Consider the following 22,716-nt stretch of genomic DNA (forward strand, 5'->3'; position numbering starts at 1 on the left):
TGGAGGGCTGGCCCAATACTTTTGGCAATATAGTGTATTTGCGATTTTTATTTTTAAGCAAAGTTTGCCTCCATTCCTCTCTAAGCACCAGTGGCTGGGAGCGCGGGGGAATCTTGCACAATGTTGGCGGAGTGGTTTGCGTAGCGTGGATTATTATTGAGTCCTCAACAAAACAGAAAACAACTATTTTCATCAGCGAAAAGTCCTCTCTGTGGTTCCACCTGACTGATATTGTAAAATCTATAATCAGATACGGCTGGAATCAGGATAATGACACGGTGCATGTTCCTGCAAACAACTCGGAACACCTATTGTTGGATGGAATGGGATTTGACCAGCTAATCAGAACGCTTTTCTTCCCCAAAACTCGGCATTGTACTCAACATTGCAAAATAAAAACCGAACAATTGTGATTTTTTGGAGGACAGTTTTTGCAAAAAAAAAAAATATTCTCTGCTGATAACTGTGTGCAAATCATGCTGAAGTTTATTTTGCTTACATTTTGCTTTCCCTGGTTCTTCCCTCCCCTCATCAACATGCAAATCGTATTTTTAATTAAAACCTTTCTGTTTCCATTGTATACCTTATCTTAGATCTGGTAATGTTATCACCGGATCTCTCTGCTTCTCTATGCAATGCAGGCAGATGATGGCTAGAGGGAGGGGCCGGCATTGTGCTGTTGATGTGTTCAGGAAGCTATGTAAAGCACCCTGCTGGCTCCTCCCACCAGCCATGATCTGCATGCATTGCATAGAGAAGCAAAAAAGTCCTCAATCCTGATTAGGGGCGGACTGACCATTCGAGCACTCGGGCACTGCCCGAGGGCCCAGGGTCAGTAGAGGGCCCCATGAAATGCCCCTGGTACCTTTTATAGGCTTTTTTGAGTGTGGGCAAGGACACAGGGACCCCATGATCCCCTATTGCCCGGGGGCCCCATGAGTTGTCAGTCCTCCCCTGGTCCTGATGCAAGCAGTGGGCTGGCACTTAGGAGGAGTTAGGCAACTATCAAAATGCCTTGATGCTTGGATGCAGGGGCAGACTGACAACCCATGGGGCCCCTGTGTCCTCACCCGCACTCAAAACACACCCAAAAAAAAGCCTATGAAAGGTACCAGGGGCATCTCATGGGGCCCCCTACTGACCCCGGGCCCTCGGGCAGTGCCCAAGTTCCCAAATGGTCAGTCCGCCCCTGCTTGGATGTCTAATCTGGAGGAGTGGTTGTTCCCAGGAATGCCGGATCTGAATGTACATCGCCCAAGGTAACACCCGTATGTGATGCTCAGCCTTTCCGATTATAAGAACTGAAATCCAATGAAAAAACGGCCAGGAACTGACAGTCAGGCTGGAGGGAAAGAGCTAGATGATGTTGGATGTTCACCAGCTTGTTAGGTGATGCATCAGTATACCATCCAGGCAGGGGCGGACTGACCATTTGGAACTTGGGTACTGCCCGAGGGCCCAGGGTCAGTAGGAGGCCCCATGAGATGCCCCTGGTACCTTTCATAGGCTTTTTGGGGTGTGGTTTGAGTGTGTGCGAGGACACAGGGGCCCCATGATCCCCAATTGCCCGGGGGCCCCATGAATTGTCAGTCCACCCCTGCATCCAGGTTTCCTCTCACAGCGATCACAGCACTGTCTGACAATGCTTTCATCTGTCTCTCCACAATGGCAGGGCCATCTTTGTTCCGACATCCAGGCAGGTGCGGACTGACCATTTGGAAACTCTGGCACTGCCCGAGGGCCCGGGGTCAGTAGGGGGCCCCATGAGATGCCCCTGGTACCTTTTTCATAGGCTTTTTTGAGTTTGGGCGAGGACACAGGGGCCCCATGAACCCCTATTGCCCGGGGGCCCCATGAGTTGTCAGTCCGCCCCTGCATCCAGGGTCACATACTACTTCCTGGGATGAGATGCTGGCTCAGAGATGACACAGTCATGTCAATTATGGTGCTGTGTTCACAAATGTCTGACACAGATCAGCCCCTGCCTCTCAATTTGTGACTTGCTATAAAGTTACAGCCTTTCAGTCTGATCGCTGGGAGATCGGAGACTGAGGAAATGCTTTCTCCTGCCTGCAGCAGACTGATACTATCATCTCAGCCTAGGCAAGTCATTGGATTGGCTCTTTGGGTTGGATTTTTAGTAGCTAACATTTTCTGAAAAAATTATCCTGTTGGTGTCCGGAATGTATTCATGGAGACTCAGCAAGTTACTGGCAGGTCCACTTTAAGAGCTGAAAAAGAGGTTTTTTTGTGACTCTGGGAATTGTTGTCTGTGAAGTGGAACAATTAGTTGTCTATTTCCTAATACAGAGCCGTAGACTCAGTGCTGCTGCTGAAATGAGACTTTTAAAGTGCTGCCAATGACTTTGCCATTGAACTCCGCTCCCCTCACACAGCAACAGTCAGCGGCTGCCTTGTGTTTTTCTTTACCCGGCCTATATATTACTCCTGATAATTACTGAAAATTGCAGTTCAAAGGCAGCTCATTGAAGCTGAGAACGGTGTGGAGAGGGAATGTTCTAAGGCATTCCTGTGCCTTTCAACCACAAATGGAGACCTGGCTGGATTCAAAGTGACACTTTTTTTGAAAAAGGTCCACCTGACACATTAACACTCAACTCTCCAGTGGTCCCCCACTGCTCCTTCTTCCGTCAGAGCCAGCTACAATGCTCCAGCAATCAATCACTGTTTTTTCCTTCATTGGATTTTTTTCTAGCTATCACCCAACCCCCTGCCTTCCATTGGAGCCAGCACCAACTTACCGATCCACTGATATTCCTCTCTCCAGCTATCACCCAACGCCCTGCCCTCCATTGGAGCCAACACCAACGTGCCCGATCCACTGATATTCCTCTCTCCAGCTATCACCCAATGCCCTGCCCTCCATTGGAGCCAGCATCAACTTACCCGATCCACTGATATTCCTTTCTCCAGCTATCATCCAAAGCCCTGCCCTCTATTGGAGCCAGCACCAAATTACCCGATCCACTGATATTCCTCTCTCCAGCTATCACCCAACGCCCTGCCCTCCATTGGAGCCAACACCAACGTGCCCGATCCACTGATATTCCTCTCTCCAGCTATCACCCAATGCCCTGCTCTCCATTGGAGCCAGCACCAAATTACCCGATCCACTGATATTCCTCTCTCCAGCTATCACCCAATGCCCTGCCCTCAATTGGAGCCAGCACCAACTTACCCGATCCACTGATATTCCTCTCTCCAGCTATCACCCAATGCCCTGCTCTCCATTGGAGCCAGCACCAAATTACCCGATCCACTGATATTCCTCTCTCCAGCTGCCACCCAACGCCCTGCCCTCTATTGGAGCCAGCACCAACGTACCCGATCCACTGATATTCCTCTCTCCAGCTGCCACCCAACGCCCTGCCCTCTATTGGAGCCAGCACCAACGTACCCGATCCACTGATATACCTCTCTCCAGCTATCACCCAACACCCTGCCCTCCATTGGAGCCAGCACCAACTTACCCATCCACTGATATACCTCTCTCCAGCTATCACCCAACACCCTGCTCTCCATTGGAGCCAGCACCAACTTACCTAATCCACTGATATTCCTCTCTCCAGCTATCACCCAATGCCCTGCCCTCCATTGGAGCCAGCACCAACTTACCGATCCACTGATATTCCTCTCTCCAGCTATCACCCAACGCCCTGCCCTCCATTGGAGCCAGCACCAACTTACCCGATCCACTGATATTCCTCTTTCCATCTGCCACCCAACGCCATGCTCTCCACTGGAGCCAGCACCAACTTACCTGATCCACTGAGATATCTCTTTCCAGCTATCACCCAACACCCTGCCCTCCATTGGAGCCAACACCAACTTACCCGATCCACTGATATTGCTCTCTCCAGCTATCATCCATCTAGATAGATAGAGTGTATTTGTTAAATTAATTTTTTAATTTTTGTATTTATTGTCAGGTTGTGGTTCACTCTAGGAAACAAAGCTCTAGGATCTGCAGCACCAAACAAAATAAGCATATACATTTAAAGCAGGGAGATCAGATTAGACACACTGCAGAATGATACACCTCCTGCTTCTCTACTAGCAAAGGTAGGACCAGGGGCAGACTGACCATTTGGAAACTCAGGTACTGCCCGAGGGCCCGGGGTCAGTAGGGGGCCCCATGAGATGCTCCTGGTACCTTTTTCATAGGCTTTTTTTAGTTTGGGCAAGGACACAGGGGCCCCATGATCCCCTATTGCCCAGGGGCCCCATGAGTTGTCAGTCCGCCCCAGGGTAGGACCCATCTGGCTAAGTCACTTATACATGGATGGACTTACTTCACAGGTGGCAACCTATCACGGGACCACGCTTGGAGTCACTGAGCTCCTGAGAGCAGGGGCGGACTGACCATTTGGAAACTCGGGTACTGCCCGAGGGCCCGGGGTCAGTAGGGGGCCCCGTGAGATGCCCCTGGTACCTTTTTCATAGACTTTTTTGAGTTTGGGCAAGGACACAGGGGCCCCATGATCCCCTATTGCCCGGGGGCCCCATGAGTTGTCAGTCCGCCCCTGAGAGCGACCCATTCTTTCACCAATGTTTGTAGAAGCAGTCTGCATGCCTAGGGGCTTGATTGTATACACCTGTGTCCATGGAGGAGATTGGAGCACCTGAATCACATGATTTGGACAATACTTTTGGCAATATAGTGTGTGTATATATATATTTAATATAATGTATATATACCCCTTGTATTTCAACACGTTCCATTGTTATCTCTTTGGGTTTGGTTTCATACATACACTGTTTTGCCTCCTTTCAGCCCTGATGAAGGGACATTATAGCCGTGAATTGTGTTGGCTTGTTATTGTTGGACTTTTATGATTATTATTATTATACAGGATTTATAAAGCGTCAACAGTTCGCTCAGCGCTGTACATTACAATGGGAGACAATACATGAGACAGTACAATAATAATACAATGTGATACACGAGGAGTTGGAGCTTACAATGTAGGAGGGAGGGGATGGTGGCACAGGAAAAGCTGTGGAGAATGGAGTGGTAGGAAGAGTGGAGGAGATCGGCAATTAGCAGGGGGCGGAGTGGGCTTCCCTGAAGAGGTGGGTTTTCAGGGTCCGCCTAAAGGAGAGGAGAGTAGGTGATAGTCTAATGCAGTGGTTCTCAACCTGTGGGTCGCGACCCCTTTGGGGGTCGAATGACCCTTTCACAGGGGTCCCCTAAGACCATCAGAAAACATATATTTCCGATGTGTAAAGATCCAGCTACTGTGTAGAAAGCAGCTGCTGTGTTGAAAGCGGCTACTCTGTTAAAAGCAGCTACTGTGTTGAAAGCAGCAGTATTGGAGGTAAAACGACACTCATGAATTATAATTACTGGGTAAATAATTTTATGGTTGGGGGCCACCACAACATGAGGAACTGTATTAAAGGGTCACGGCATTAGGAAGGTTGGGAACCACTGGTCTAATGGATTGGGGTAGGGAGCTCCAGAGCATGGATGATGCCCTGGAGAAGTCCTGGAGGCGGGCATGGGAGGAGGAGACCAGGGAACTAGAGAGAAGGAGGTCTTGTGAGGAGCAGAGAGTGCGTTTTGGGTGGTATTTGGATATTAGGTCGGTGATGTAGTTTGGGGCAGTATGGTGGACATGATGAAACAAATACTCTTGGACACCTCTTGTGTGGCGCTCTTCTTTGCCCTACACCATCCTCCTACATCCTGATATCAGAGGTGAGACCTCACAGCAGCCTGTTACACTCACCATATTGTGCTCTGACACCTTCCAGTGCAGGTTTGAATCCGATGTCTATGGGGCAACACAAACAGTACTTATTGCAAGCTCTGTGATCTATGAGGCTCGCTCCGCTCCCTTAGCACACAAAAGCTGCTGGGACAGATGGCGAAGCCACCTGGGTCTATTTGACTGAGGAGTCCACAGCTGGCCCATCATCCCATCAGCATGTCATTACGTAAATATATCATATAGAGAATGGACCGGTAAGTGTCTGCGTATGGCGGTTTTCCTATCACCTCATTTTTGTGTTATGAAACGAGGTTTTTTAAGAAATTAGGAAAGCGGAACATTCTCATTATTGTACAATTTTCTCTCTCATCATGCACAAAAAAAACAGTTAAACCTTTTCAATCTGTGAGCTTTTATAGCCATAAGCGACTCCTAAATGAGCCGCCGCCATCTCTGAGTGCGCTCATCTGTCTTTCCCGAGTTCATGGAGAGACTCGCGGCAAAGTCACACCACAGCTTGTTACTCCGGTGGAGTGTCATTGGAAACCCCTGCGTGAAAAATTCCCGACTAAGCTGACTATGGGGATGGCCATGGGTTCGGTATGGAGGTCAGCGGCAAATGCTCTGATTATTTTTATGCTTTTGGAAAAAGACAATTTTTCTTTTTTTAATAGAATGAAAAACAATTAAAATTTCTGTTGTTTTTTTATTTCTGTCTTCAATGGCTGAGATTTTCTCTCACTTCCTTTGATGCCCATACAAGAAAAGGGAGTCATGGTCACCACTTGGATTGGAAGGCAAGAACAAAAGCAAAATGTCAGAAGTTTGAATTCTTCCCTATTCATAAGAATTTGCTCTTCCTTTTACTTGTCGAAGACACAACCCTCACCCTCTTTGCAGCTGCGCATATGCGTTATAGGGGCAGCAAGAGCTTAAGGGGTCTTTTTATTTTAAAAAAAAGTCACTGTGCAAATGCCTCAGCATTCACACAGCTGCTAGGAATAATACCCTAATGTTGATCCCCTGATGAAGTCACTTAAGGAGTGACGCAACGCGTTGGGTGGAGCTGGGTGACGTCATCACGTACTACCAGAAGTGAGGCGGGAGCTAGTCATGATAAACCCCAAGCCTATTATTACATGTGAACCTGTTACTTCCTATATGTGAGTGCAAAACTTTCACTAAAACTGGCTGATTTACTGACTACACCATGGCATTTTTTTTATGCAGTTTTGAGTATTTCTAGTGGCAAAATCTGCGGACCGATTTCTTAAAGTAGTAGATACCTGTATATTGGAGAAGTGCTATGCCTGTGTCTCTGAAGATAATTCTGTGTCCTCTCTTAACCCCTGATTATGGGGAAGGCACAATCCGACCTTATTATTACATGGGTCCTTGATTCAAGGTGAGGGCACATCTATTGCAAAGAGGTGGTTCACCATTGGTGGTCGTGGTTGAGATTTACAGCAAGGGTGTCCTGGCTTCACTGTTTCCTTCATGCCGAGGATTTGCATAGAAAATTCACTATGATGGATAAGGACAGGTTTCCATGGCCGAGCAGCTGCATCCAAGCCTTACATCACCAAGTGCAATGCAAAGTGTAAAGCACGCTGCCACTGGACTCTAGAGCAGTGGAGACATGTTCTGTGGAGTGACCAATCACGCTTCTCTGTCTGGCAATCCGATGGATGGGTCTGGGTTTGGCGGTTGCCATGAGAACAGTACTTGCCTAACTGCATTGTGCCAAGTGAGAAGTTTTGTGGAGGGGGGATTATGGTGTGGAGTTGTCTTTCAGGGATTGGGCTTGGCCCCCTAGTTCCAGTGAAGGGAACTCTTAAGGTGTCAGCATACCAAGACATTTTAGACAATTTCATGCTCCCAACTTTGTGGGAAGAGTTTGGGGATGGCCCCTTCCTGTTCCAACATGACTGCACACCAGTGCACAAAGCAAGGTCCATAAAGACATGGAGGAGCCAGTTTGGGGTGGAGGAACTTGACTGACCTGTACCCCATAGAACACCTTTGGGAAGAATTAGAGCGGAGACTGTGAGCCAGGCCTCCTCCCCCGGCATCAGTGCCTGACCTGACAAATGTGCATCTGGAAGAATGGTCCAACCTTCCCATAGACACCCTCCTAAACCTTGTTTACGGCCTTCCCAGAAGAGTTGAAGCTGTTATAGCTGCAAAGGGCGGAGCCAACTCAATATTGAACCCTACGGACTAAGGCTGGGAGGCCATTAAAGGTCATGTGTGTGGAAAGGGCGGGGCCAACTCAATATTGAACCCTACGGACTAAGACTGGGGGGCCATTAAAGGTCATGTGTGTGGAAAGGCAGACGGACCAATACTTTTGGCAATATAGAGTATGTTGTTGATTAAAAAAACTCTCTCTTTGAATCATCATAATACTTTTTTTTCTAGCAATGAAAGAGAACAAGGTGAAATAAAAACAAGAATTCTGTAAAAAGAAAAGGAAACCAGGTGGAGATAGAACCATCACCGAATATTGTTCCACCTCCACAGACACAGCTGTTCATGAGTTTTCTGTAAACTAGAACAAACTATCTTGACATGTAATATATAATAAAGTGAAGGGTTTCAGAGGGCGATCCACGATCCACGTATAAAGCCGGCTGATATTTAACATTGTTTGTGTAAGGAAAGCAACCATAAAATTAGGGATTGCTTAATATTTGACATTCTTTAATAAATGGAATGTGTGAAGGGTGCTCTGCCTTGGTCAGCTTCCCCGGGGTCACTCCTCACCTCCCGCACGTTCCTGCATAGGCTTTCTATAGAGCAGTGGTCTCCAAACTGCGTCCCGGGGGGCCAAATGCGGCCCTTTCAGGGGCGGACTGACAACTCATGGGGCCCCCGGGCAATAAGGGAACATGGGGCCCCTGTGTCCTCGCCCACACTCAAACCACACCCAAAAAAGCCTATGAAAGGTACCAGGGGTATCTCATGGGGCCCCCTACTGACCTTGGGCCCTCGGTTCCTGAATAGTCAGTCCGCCCCTGCTGGAACCGATCCCCTTTATGAAAGACGAAAGAGTTGATTTACTAAAGGCAAATAGACTTTGCAGTTGCACTCCGCAAGAGCAGTTGCTCCGGAGCTCAGTAAATGAGCAGAAGCTCTGCTGACTTCCATCATCCAATCACCTGCAAGCAAAAATGCAGTTTTTTAAAATTTTCCTTGCATGTGATTGGGTATTCTTTGCAAAGTGAAGCTTCACCTCATTTACTAAGCTCTGGAGCAACTGCTCTTGCAAAGTGCACAATTTATTTGCCTTGAGTAAATCAACCACGAAGCTGACTGACAACTCATGGGGCCCCTGGGCAATAGGGGATCATGGGGCCCCTGTGTCCTTGCCCAAACTCAAAAAATCCTATGAAAAAGGTACCAGGGGCATCTCATGGGGCCCCCTACTGACTCCGGGCCCTCGGGCAGTGCCTGAGTTTCCAAATGGTCAGTCTGCCCCTGCCCCGAAGTGTTCCAGTGACAATTGAAGAGGAAACAAACATCCTTCACCCTCCCAAATTTGAGAGATCTCCTTTTACCTCCACCTGCAAGCAAAAATGCAGTTTTTAAACATTTTCCTTGCATGTGATTGGGTATTCTTTGCAAAGTGAAGCTTCACCTCATTTACTAAGCTCTGGAGCAACTGCTCTTGCAAAGTGCACAATCTATTTGCCTTGAGTAAATCAACCACGAAGCAGGGGCGGACTGACAACTCATGGGGCCCCCGGGCAATAGGGATCGTGGGGCCCCTGTGTCCTTGCCCAAACTCAAAAAATCCTATGAAAAAGGTACCAGGGGCATCTCATGGGGCCCCCTACTGACCTTGGGCCCTCGGTTCCTGAATAGTCAGTCCGCCCCTGCTGGAACCGATCCCCTTTATGGCTCTCTGCAGCACAGAGCTGGCATTTTCTCCTCTCCCTCCTGCTGCCTTTCAGCTGTTGCAAAGAGAGATGTACAGGGGATCGTTTCTAGTAATTGCTCCCCCCCCGCCTCACTCATCACCCTCCCTGTGCACCATGTATTTCCCCCTGCCCCCTTGTGTGCCCCCACCCCCGCAGTGCTGCCAGCTTCCCTCCTCACATTTACCAGCCCCTTCCTTTCCTGAATTAATACGAGTGATTGGTACCTATGTGTCCTTGGCCAAACTTAAAAAAGCCTGTGAAAAAGGTATCAGGGGCATCTCATGGGGCCCCCTACTGACCCCGGGCCCTCGGGCAGTGCCTGAGTTTCCAAATGGTCAGTCCGCCCCTGGGCCCTTTGCTTGCTTTTATCTGGCCCTTTGGACACTATTTCATTCACTTACACCAATGAGGTATAATTCCTCCTAATGACACCAACGATGGGCAAATTCCTACCAATGAGATAAATGATGGGACATAGTTCCCCCTCAATGACACCAACAATGGGGACCAATGACACCAATGAAGGGGCACAATACCTCCCAATGACACCAATGATGAGGCACAATTTCTCCTACTGTCACACAATGATAGGAGATTGTTTTCTCCCACTGATGCTGGGACATTTTGAATTCCCATTGGCCATAGTCCGCCCCCCCTAAAGACTGAAGGACAGTAAACAGACCCTTTGTTTAGAAAGTTTGGAGACCGCTGCTATAGAGCGTGCGGTAAGAATGAATAAAGTTTGAGAAATCAGGTCTGGATTGGTTTAAAGTCAATTTATAGGCAAGACCTTTTTTTTAGTTTTAGGTTGTTTATGGAAGGATTCGAACCCCTGTCAAGTTTTTACTGAAGTAGAGGAAAGGTGTGCAGCAATGAACTTCAGGCACAGAAACCCTCATTTCACTGTATTTGTTCATGGCCGCAAGGGATATAAATCCATTTGTGTGCACCAAATGCCTTTGGCATATATCTTTCTAAAAGTACATAGCCTGAGCCTAGCAGTGGGAGGAATCCAGAAGGCCCCACCCACTACAGAAAACTACAGGAGGGGGCGGAGACAAGACCAGTCATCCTGCACAAGCAGAGAGAGCAGCAGTGAGCATTCTTTATTACAGGAAGCTCCACCCACTACAGAACATTACAGGAGGGGGCGGAGACAAGACCAGTCACCCAACACTAGGAGAGGGAGCAGCAGTGAGTGGTCTTTATAACAGGGAGCGCCACCCACTACAGAAAACTACAGGAAGGGGCGGAGACAAGACCAGTCACCCTGCAGAAGGAGAGAGAGCAGCAGTGAGCGGTCTTTATTACAGGAAGCTCCACCCACTACAGAAAACTATAGGATGGGGCGGAAACAAGGCCAGTCACCCTGCAGAAAAAGAGAGAGAGAGAGTAACAGCGAGCGGTCTTTATTACAGGCAGCTCCACCCACTACAGAACATTACAGGGGGGGGCGGAGACAAGACCAGTCACCCGACACTAGGAGAGGGAGCAGCAGTGAGTGGTCTTTATAACAGGGAGCTCCACCCACTACAGAAAACTACAGGAAGGGGCGGAGACAAGACCAGTCACCCTGCAGAAGGAGAGAGAGCAGCAGTGAGCGGTCTTTATTACAGGAAGCTTCACCCACTACAGAAAACTATAGGATGGGGCGGAGACAAGGCCAGTCACCCTGCAGAAAAAGAGAGAGAGAGAGTAGCAGCGAGCGGTCTTTATTACAGGCAGCTCCACCCACTACAGAACATTACAGGGGGGGGGCGGAGACAAGACCAGTCACCCGACACTAGGAGAGGGAGCAGCAGTGAGTGGTCTTTATAACAGGGAGCTCCACCCACTACAGAAAACTACAGGAAGGGGCGGAGACAAGACCAGTCACCCTGCAGAAGGAGAGAAGGAGAGAGAGCAGCAGTGAGCGGTCTTTATTACAGGAAGCTCCACCCACTACAGAAAACTACAGGAAGGGGCGGGGACAAGACCAGTCACCCTGCACAGGGAGAGACCAGCAATGAGTGGTCTTTATCACAGGGAGCTCCACCCACTACAGAAAACTACAGGAAGGGGCGGAGACAAGACCAGTCACCCTGCAGAAGGAGAGAAGGAGAGAGTGCAGCAGTGAGTGGTCTTTATTACAGGAAGCTCCACCCACTACAGAAAACTACAGGAAGGGGCGGAGACAAGACCAGTCACCCTGCAGAAAGAGAGAGGGAGAGAGAGTAGCAGCGAGCGGTCTTTATTACAGGAAGCTCCACCCACTACAGAAAACTACAGGAAGGGGCAGAGACAGGACCAGTCCCCCTGCACAAGCTGAGAGAGCAGCAGTGAGTGGTCTTTATTACAGGACGTCTCACACTGGATTACTGCACAAGGAATACACAAGATTCAAGGAAGAATATCCAAGGGTGTTGTATTTAGACAATATTTGTTTTCTCTGAAGTTCAGATTTAAAGTAGTAAATGTTCTCAATCAAGTCTTAAAGTTAAACTAGACAAGGAGAACCATTTCCTCTACATTGCTTGAATCTGAATTCTGGGAATTAGACAAGTTGTACCCCTGCGCTGCCCCCCCCCACTGCAAGTGTTGAATGCTCCTTTAGTCTGGGGATGCAGGGATCAGGGGCATTACTTACCTTATCCCCCGTTCCGGCAGGCTTCAGCGCTGTCCTCAAGCCCTGGACTGTAGGTGGTCCCTCAGCATCATCACATACAGTGCAGGACTATTAATTCTGTATTGTGCATGAGGAGCCGAGCATCCGACCGCTGCCTGTAGCACCTTAGTCTGTCGAGCAGCTAGAGGGACCCTACCAGAGCCAGGAATAAGGAAAGTAATACACCATATCCCTGCACCCCTAGACTAAATGAGCATTTAACACTTACAGTGTGTGGGGGGGGTAACCTCAAGGGTACATTTTGATGAATTCCCAGAGGTGAACTGTAAGGATGATAGAGGGAATTATTCTCCTTAGGAAGTTCTTCCAGGAGTGGCAGCCGAAGGTTGACTCTTGTGCTCTAGTAGGGACTGGCTGTGAAAGGAGAAAGCAGAACGTATAAAGTCCAGTTTTCATTTAATTCAGGTTTTTTATGTCATAAAAAGTCAACATGTTTCGAGGGATCAAAGGGCCCCCCTGCATTAGGGCCAAAATGTTTTAGGGGTTCAGAAACTTAAATTAACTCTGGACTTCATACGTTCTGTATTTGGTGTTTTTATTTCCAGTCCCTTCTCCAGCAAAGAGCCAACGTTCAACTGCCACTGCTAGAAACGTCAAAGGACATAAGATTATGAATCTAATTCACACTTTTATGTCATAAAACATCAACATGTTTCAAAGGTTCAAAGAGCCCCCCTTCATCAGGGCCAACACTTTTTAGGGGTTCAGAAAGTTAGATTAACTCTGGACTTCATATGTTCTGTATTTGATGTTTTTACATCCAGTCCTTACTCCAGCAAAGAGCCAACTTTCAACTACCACTTCTAGGAGAGCTAAGGACATAAGAGTATGAATCTAATTCACACTTTTATGTTATAAAGCATCAATATGTTTCAAGGGTTCAAAGGGCCCCCCTTCATCAGGGCCAACACATTTTAGGGATTTAGAAAGTTAAATTAACTCTGAACATCATACATCTGTATTTGGTGTTTTTACATCCAATTCCTACTCCAGCAAAGAGCCAACTTTCAACTGCCACTTCTAGGAGCGCTAAGGACATAAGAGTATGAATCTAATTCACACTTTTATGTTATAAAACATCAACATGTTTTGAGGGTTCAAAGGGCCCCCCTTTATCAGCGCCAAAATGTTTTAGGGGTTCAGAAAGTTAAATTAACTTTGGACTTCATACGTCTGTATTTGGTGTTTTTACATCCAGTCCCTACTCTAGCAAAGAGCCAACGTTCGACTGCCACTCCTAGGAGAACTGTATAAGGACATGAGTATGAATTTAATTCACACTTTTATGTTATAAAACATCAACATCTTTCAAGGGTTCAAAAGATCTCTCTTCATCAGGGCCAACACAGCTTTTAGGGGTTCAGAGAGTTAAATTAACTCTGGACTTCATACGTCTGTATTTGGTGTTTTACATCCAGTCCCTACTCCAGCAAGGAGCCAACGTTCGACTGCCACTCCTAGGAGAACTCTATAAGGACATGAGTATGAATTTAATTCACACTTTTATGTTATAAAACATCAACATCTTTCAAGGGTTCAAAGGGCCCCCCTTCATCAGTGCCAACACGTTTAAGGGTTCAGAAAGTTAAATTAACTCTGGTCTTCATACTTTCTGTATTTGGTGTTTTTACATCCAGTCCCTACTCCAGCAAAGAGCCAACTTTCGACTGCCACTGCTAGAACTGTCAAAGGACATAAGAGTATGAATCTAATTCACACTTTTATGTCATAAAACATCAACATGTTTCAAGGGTTCAAAGGGTCTCTATTCATCAGGGCCAATACGTTTTTAGGGGTTCAGATAGTTAAATTAACTCTGGACTTGATACATCTGTATTTGCTGTTTTTACATCCACTCCCTACTCCAGCAAAGAGCCAACTTTCGACTGCCACTGCTAGAACTGTCAAAGGACATAAGAGTATGAATCTAATTCACACTTTTATGTTATTAAACATCAACATGTTTCAAGGGTTCAGAGGGCTCCCCTTCATCCGTGCCATCACTTTTTAGGGGTTCAGAAAGTTAAATGAACTCTGGACATCATACGTTCTGTATTTGGTGTTTTAAAACCAGTCCCTACTCCAACAAAAGAGCCAATTTTTGACTGTCACCCCTAGGAGAACTGTATAAGTAGGAATAAAATTGAACCTTTACATGTTCTGCTTTTGGTGATTTCCTTGTTGAACAGCAAGTTTTTATTGTCGTTTGTGTCCCTACTGAGGAGATTCACCCTCTCTATTGTGACCATTGTGTGTGGCACGGGACAGACAGAGATGGACAAATATTTGAGTTGTCACAGGAAGAGGAAGAAAGACGAAAGAGTTGATTTACTAAAGGCAAATAGACTTTGCAGTTGCGCTCCGCAAGAGCAGTTGCTCCGGAGCTCAGTAAATGAGCAGAAGCTCTGCTGACTTCCATCATCCAATCACGTGCAAGCAAAAATGCAGTTTTTTTAAATTTTCCTTGCATGTGATTGGGTATTTTTTGCAAAGTGAAGCTTCACCTCATTTACTAAGCTCTGGAGCAACTGCTCTTGCAAAGTGCACAATCTATTTGCCTTGAGTAAATCAACCCCGAAGCAGGGGCGGACTGACAACTCATGGGGTTCCGGGCAATAGGGGATCATGGGGCCCCTGTGTCCTTGCCCAGCTTCCCCGGGGTCACTCCTCACCTCCCGCACGTTCCTGCATAGGCTTTCTATAGAGCAGTGGTCTCCCGGAGGCCAAATGCGGCCCTTTCAGGGGCGGACTGACAACTCATGCGGCCCCTGGGCAATAGGGGATCATGGGGCCCCTGTGTCCTTGCCCAAACTCAAAAAATCCTATGAAAAAGGTACCAGGGGCATCTCATGGGGCCCCCTACTGACTCTGGGCCCTCGGGCAGTGCCCGAGTTTCCAAATGGTCAGTCCGCCCCTGCCCCGAAGTGTTCCAGTGACAATTGAATAGGAAACAAAGGTCCTTCACCCTCCCAAATTTGAGAGATCTCCTTTTACCACCTTTTTCACTTGTTTCTGGGACATGAAGTGGAGAGAAACCTCAACAATGGTAAACAGACAAGAAAACAAAACCTAACAGAAGTACTAAGCATTCCCTATTATATCCAAAGGGCTTTACATACACTTCAATTTAGATACATTGTGATGTCAATTGGCTGACCAAACCTGGAAGCTTCTAAGTCTTCCTAATGGTCAGTATTTGTGATGGACCTGTACTTGGGTGGATCAGTTCTTTCATTACCAGCATTAGGTTTTCACACAGACATAAAAGAGGGCTGCAAGAAACTTTCCCATCAGTGCCTGGAGGAGATCGAAACAGCTGTATTTTTTTAGAGAGAACATGTTTAACCATAACTCATATTTCCTGGAAAGTCCTGAGTGTGAAGCATTCCCGAAATGTGATACAGCACCTACCTCTGCTCATAGCCAACGCACCACATCTGCCCAGCACAGCCTTGCTTCCAGACCTTGACCATTCGGCTGTAGGCTTCCACTACCGGCTGTTTGTGAGCCACTATGGTCAACTCCCTCTCTGGGCACACGTTGGGCCTAAAAGAAAGAAAAAAAATATTGAAAAGTTGAGGTGGTTGCCAAGAGTAAATTCTTAATTTTATTGAACAACTTCATGAAAGAGGGCTTTTGTTCTTAAACTTATATTTCAGAATAAATTTTGTTCTAAAATGAAGCATCCAAAAAAAAAAAAAACCCCAGAGACTAACAGCTTTCTCTTTAAAGATCCATTAATTGAGTTTGTGCTTTGACTGGAGTTCTCTCTTGAGTTTCTTGCTAGTCCAAAAGTGATATTTGGGTCGTAGACTGAGCCTGATGAAATAAGTCAACCGTTGGCTTGTCATATCTACTGGGGTCCCCAGTGGTTAGGTCTCCCACCACAGACCGGAAAGATCTTCTTCATCCATCTTGGCAAGTTGGGTTTTCCACCCACTTTAATATTTTGAGTGTTTTTGCCCACTTTGTGTTTTTGATGGTCCAACTCATAAGTGTGTAAGAAGGGCTTGTGAATGGCTGGAAATCGGCACCAAAAGCACAAGTCTCTGCCCCACTACTCTCCTGTTAGAACAATGACCCTCCTGCTTAGGCTCTAACCCTCTGCCATCTTGTACCCAACTCCATGCCAGAGGCTTCCTCCTAACTTTCCCGGCCATTGACTTTTATACCCCCAAAGGAAGAAATGTCCATACAAAGATAGGGTTTGCCGGACTTTACTGGTGGTACTTGGAAGAAGGCACAAACAGTCACCTCATACTGACATACTATCCTGGGCCAATTGAGAGTAAACTGTCAATCACATCACTAGTGGACAGCCCACAATAGTCACATGTTAAAGCATAATGCAGCACTTTCAGTAGACCATTTTCCTTTAAACAGTCTCTATCTACCTGGGGTCATTGGGTTGAGATCTCTGGAGTCACCTCCTCCATGGGTACACCTCTAGAGAAGCAGCCTCACTCCAGGGAACTCTTGACCTAGCCTAAAAGGCCTTTTGCAAGCCACCCTAGACCCCACCTCCATATGGGTCAGGAAGTCTACAGCTGGCTCTTCTGGGTGCAGGTCTACCTCTTCTACGGTTGACACCTTTATCCCTTTAAAACACATATTAACTGCACAGATTCTGTGGCTGATTAAGGTGGTAATTAAATTCACTTTGTGCCTTATCTGCATTAAATTAGCCCCAGAACCCCTGTAATTAAGATGTGTTCAGTTTTAAAGGGATGAGGTGGCAACCCTAACCTCTTCCTAGCTTCCAGCCCTGCCCAGGACCTCCACTTGCTGGCTACATGTGCCTGATAGTGGGGTTTCTGGCTCCCATGCTCAAAAAGCACTAGAGAGTCTCCTGACCAAGCTCATATCTGAGCCCTGACTCGCTATAGGAGGGCTTTAACTAAAAGGGGCCTAGCACCTGAAGACACTATTCTCTGTAACCAGACATTATTCTGGAGCAGAGACACTTAGTCACAGACTAGCTAACTGCACCTGCTTACACGTGATTTCACCCATTTTACAATGTTTGATGTTCCCATGCACCTTGGTATGTTGGGTGATTCCACTGACCCAATTTGTTCGCTGTTTCTGCCCTGGACCAGCTTCCTGGTAGGGACAATGGTGGCCCACGCTTTCTCAATGGGTATGGCCTCTTGTAGTCTGCCCCAGGAGTGTGTGATAGGGTAACAATGCAAGAGGACAATTGGGGGAGAGTGACAGAGCACTGTCACCCTAAAACAGGGTGTGCCTGAAAAAGGACCATCATGGCAGGATGAACAGGTATAACTTTTTTGAAAGAAGCAAATTTAAAAAGATTGGACACAACTTTAAAAATCACAATAATTTGCTATTGAGATTTTAGTGATTGGACGTAAATTTACATTAACCCTTAACATCACCCTATTCTTATTCCTACACCTTACTGTTAAAGTTATTTAACCTCTATTGTGATTTAAGGTAGTTTGACTCTCCAGAACCGACTAAAAACTGAAATATCTGTCAAGGGTAGACTGACCCTTTAGATCAGGGTTTCTCAACCAGGGTTCCGTGGAACACTAGGGTTCCTCCAGAGGTTGCCAGGGGTTCCTTGAGCAATGAGAAATTTTTGCCTCTCAGGTAAGTTCCTACTGACACCATTGATTATTATTATTATACAGGATTTATATAACGCCAACAGTTTGCTCAGCACTTTATAATATAACGGGAGACAATACAGCAACAATACAGTTCAATACAAGAGGGTTAGGAGGGCCCTGATCCTGGGAGCTTACAATCTAAGAGGGAGGGGCTAGTGGTACAAAAGGTAGTAACTGTGGGGGATGGACTGGTAGGAGGAATAGAAGATTCCATTATTAGCTGAGGGCAGGATAGGCTTCCCTGAAGAGATAGGATTTCAGAGATCGACCTAAAAGTGGGCAGAGTAGGAGATAGTCTGATAGATTGGAGTAGAGAGTTCCAGAGGATGGGGGAGGCTCTGGAGAAGTCCTGGAGACAAACATGGGAGGAGGAGACAAGGGAGCTAAAGAGTAGGAGGTCATGCGAGGAGCGGAGAGGACGGTTTGGGTGATATTTGGAGACAAGATTGGTGATGAAATTGGGGGCAGAGTTATAAATGGTTTTATATGTTATTGTTAATATCTTGAATTTTATTTGGTGGCCAATGGGAAGCCAGTGGAGGGATTGGCAGAGGGGGATGGAGGACACTGAGTTGAGGCCAGTGAAGGGATTGGCAGAGAGGGGTGGAGGACACTGAGTGGAGGTATTGGCAGAGAGGGATGGAGGACACTGAGTGGAGGCCAGTGGTGGGATTGGCAAAGAGGGGTGGAGGACACTGAGTGGAGGCCAGTGGAGGGACTGGCAGAGAGAGATGGAGGCCACTGAGTGGAGACCAGTGGTGGGATTGGCAAAGAGGGGTGGAGGACACTGAGCGGAGGCCAGTGGAGGAATTGGCAGAGAGGGATGGAGGACACTGAGTGGATGCCAGTGGAGGGATTGGCAGAGAGAGATGGAGGCCACTGAGTGGAGGCCAGTGAAGGGATTGGCAGAGAGGGGTGGAGGACACTGAGCGGAGGCCAGTGGAGGGATTGGCAGAGAGGGATGGAGGACACTGAGTGGATGCCAGTGGAGGGATTGGCAGAGAGGGATGGCAGATACAGAACGGTTAGTAAGGTGGATGAGTCTGGCAGCAGCATTCATGATAGACTGAAGAGGGGATAGCCTGCGAGGAGGTCAGCCAATGAGGAGGGAGTTACAATAGTCAAGGCGAGAGATAACAAGGGAGTGACTAAGTTGCTTAGTAGTTTCCGAGGTTAAGAACAGCCGTATCTTGGAGATGTTGCGGAGATGAAGTCTACAAGATTTGGACAGTGATTGGCTTTGGGGCTGAAAGGACAAATGGGAGTCCAGGATTACACCTAGCACCCTGGCTTGAGGGGAGGGACTGATGGTTGTATTATTGATCTTGATGGAGAAGTCAGGGGAGGGGGGAACGGGTTGGAGGGAATAGTATGGGCTCAGTTTTGATCTTTTTAGCTATCTATAAGGGGTAATCCTTCCCAATGACCACAAGTGTAAGGAGCATTCTTACCTCTGACTATCAAGCTAATGTATCATGAATTGTAGATAAAGTCATTTTTAGCCGATGTTCCCTGAGAATGGAAAGTTATGTCAAGGGTTCCTCTGTGTTGAAAAGGTTGAGGAAGGCTACTTTAGATGATCTTTCAAACGAAAGCCCTTTGTGAAGCTCCCTCACCATAAAAATGTTCGTTTCATTATGAAGGCTAAACTTAAGTGGGTGTGGACGGAGTTATAAATCAGCACACTTGTTTCCTGCAGAAAATGCGCTGTGGGCCAGGCTCGGGCCTGAAAATTACTCTTTGGAAGATGAACTTTGGCATAAATTACAGAGAAGAAATATTGCCGTACATTTATCTTGTTCAAGGTATGAACCAGAAAATATGAATTTATGCTGATGATCCAAAGCTGGTTAATTGCCTTTCTCTGGACGGAGTTCTGAAAATGTTTTATCCATTGAGCCGATACACTTTAGTCAATCATGAAACGTTTGCATTTTTAAGTGACTCAAGGGATGCTTGTTCTAGTTTTAGTTTTCAGCCAACGTATGTGTAGGTTGAGCTCCTCTATTGAATGACCATGGGAAGTGTGAGAGTGTTAGCGGGTGGCGGGCTGCCTCGCTAGTGGCATATGCGAGGAGCAAAGCTGACCCCCAACATCAACTGACCTTCTGAGCAATACATGACCTTGCAGGACAACTCTTCCCCATGTATGGATGGCAGAGGGAGACCGACCTCCGATCCATCCTCCTGATTGATTGCCTTATCCCTTTCACTCCCTGGGGTTCCAAACACTGGGTTTCAAGGTTCCAGACATCTGACATCTTCTGCAGGCACTACAAGGCTGGCAGTGGTTCACGTTATTTAACGAAAGCCTCAATAGATCATGGCATTTCAGTGACACCGGTTCTGCTCTTGTACTTGCAGTTAGATGGGCCCAATGTTCTTCTTGATCAAGGATGGGGGAAAAAGAGAGGTAAACCAGCTCCATGGCTCTCTCTCTCTCCTGGAACTAGGTTGGGAACTCCAGGGCACCCTGACTCCTTGAATGAATGATGCGGCCATGTGGGTGAAGCCCCGCACGGCCACGCTATGTTCAAATTTGACAGATAGTATGGTTAGACCTTTCCCCATACTAGCTGTCAGAGGGAGGTTGGGGGGCCAGGAGCAGCTACAACTATGGGAACATGTGGATAACATGGTCACAGGCAAGGGCGGACTGACAACTCATGGGGCCCCCGGGCAATAGGGGATCATTGGGCCCCTGTGTCCTTGCCCAAACTCAAAAAAGCCTATGAAAAAGGTACCAGGGGCATCTCATTGGGCTCCCTACTGACTCTGGGCCCTCTTGCAGTGCCCGAGTTTCCAAATGGTCAGTCCGCCCCTGGTCACAGGACAAATAGAGGTGATAGCAATAAAATCCTTGAAGATATTCCAACCGAAAATAAAGTCCAAGAGCAGACTAAATGCAAAGCAATGGACAGCGATCTTACTTTTGTGAAATAAAAGATGTTGGTAGAACTTGATGGCTTGACTTCGGCAGCTCAAACACACAGACACGGTGGGTTCCTCACAGAGAGGCAACCACCCAAAATGAGAAGTCCATGAATTAAAATAAACGAAAAACCCCAAACGATCCTCTTAAGAGTCCATAATCCTTTCTTGTTGATAGCAATGTAACAACAGGAATAATACGGTAGACAATGCGTTTTGGGAGCCAAGAGTTGCCAAAGTGTTTTTAAAGCACTTTCAAGTAGAAACTTTTTCGGAGCCGCGCTCCCAATTCTGTTCATACTCAGATTATGCAAGCAAAGCCATAACACCTTTACGGAAATATCACCACCTAGGCTCTGCTATTTATTTTCTACAGCGGGAATTTATTGCAAATAGTTGAGATAATTCAGCCATTCTTTGGGAAATTGCCAGGGATCGTTAATGCCTCCTCCACTGCATGTACCAAAGATTAAGATCTCTTCCAGCGCCAACATGAAAATAAATTGTACATGGCCTCCTCCTGTACAGCACGCAAGGGTGAAATGCCACTGATAGCGAAGGACTAATACACCCATTAATCACAGAGGCTCCTACATAACTTGTACTGGCGCTAAACTTGGGCTGCTTAAATGTATCGTCTCCATCATGGAGAAACAGCTTCAGCTGAAGCATACTAATCCCAGATTTGTAACTGAGATTCTGCTTTTCAAGGAGCAACAAATAAAAGAGTTTACCCTTTAAGGGAATGTGGCACTATGAAGACCAGGCAGCCGTGCTCTCTATATAATCTGCTGTATTTCTTCTTCACTAATGTCCCTCCCGAACCGTCGCTGGGACTCCAATTTCATGGATATTTTATGGTTGTAGCGCTAAGTGACTGTCTCTGTTTACTTCTCTCCCACAGCTTTTATCTGCAACTCCACCACTAAATATTTATTTATTTTATATATTTCAGGAACTTATATAGTGCTGTCAAATTTCACAGCGCATTACATATATATTGTACATTCACATCAGTCCCTAACCCTCAAGGGGCGTACAATCTAAGGTAACTAACCCTCAAGGGGCGTACAATCTAAGGTCCCTAACCCTCAAGGGGCGTACAATCTAAGGTCCCTAACCCTCAAGGGGCGTACAATCTAAGGTCCCTAACCCTCAAGGGGCGTACAATCTAAGGTCCCTAACCCTCAAGGGGTGTACAATCTAAGGTCCCTGACCCTCAAGGGGCGTACAATCTAAGGTCCCTAACCCTCAAGGGGCGTACAATCTAAGGTCCCTGACCCTCAAGGGGCGTAAAATCTAAGGTCCCTGACCCTCAAGGGGCGTACAATCTAACGTAGCCCTTATTGTGGACCATGCAATTGCTTTGGGGCCCAGAAGCACTAAGGGCCCCGCATGATCATTTTTCTGTTAAATGGATTTTTTTTTTTAATGATAAAAATGATATATTACATTAAATACAAAATAATATATGTATATATATATACACAGTGTATATATTTTATTTATTAATTTCAGGTACTTATATAGCGCCATCCATTTACGCAGTGCTTTACATATATATTGTACATTCACATCAGTCCCTAACCCTCAAGGGGGGTACAATCTAAGGTTCCTAACTCACATTCATACATACTCGGGACAATTTAGACAGGAGCCAATTCACCTACCAGCATGTCTTTGGCATGTGGGAGGAAACCGAAGGACCTGGAGGAAACCCACACAGGCACAGGGAGAACATGCAAACTCCAGGCAGGAGGTGCTGTGGTTGGGATTCGAACCGGGCGACCCGAGTACTGCCAGGTGGAAGTGCTAACCACTTAGCCACT

General features: G+C 46.9%; 1 protein-coding gene across 1 annotated transcript in view; it reads right to left on the bottom strand.

The window, feature by feature from the left end:
* Positions 1-22,716, bottom strand: part of MEGF6 (multiple EGF like domains 6) — a 529,814-nt gene that overhangs the window by 455,286 nt on the left and 51,812 nt on the right. The window contains exon 2 of the mRNA XM_089652234.1: positions 15,735-15,869. Within this exon, the coding sequence (XP_089508360.1) occupies positions 15,735-15,869 (135 nt within the window). The remainder of the gene's footprint in view (positions 1-15,734; positions 15,870-22,716) is intronic.

The sequence above is a fragment of the Staurois parvus genome, unplaced genomic scaffold (genome assembly GCF_062004578.1).
Source record: "Staurois parvus isolate SC_StPar_1 unplaced genomic scaffold, SC_StPar_1.0 ptg000676l, whole genome shotgun sequence".
Taxonomy (NCBI): Eukaryota; Metazoa; Chordata; class Amphibia; order Anura; family Ranidae; genus Staurois; species Staurois parvus.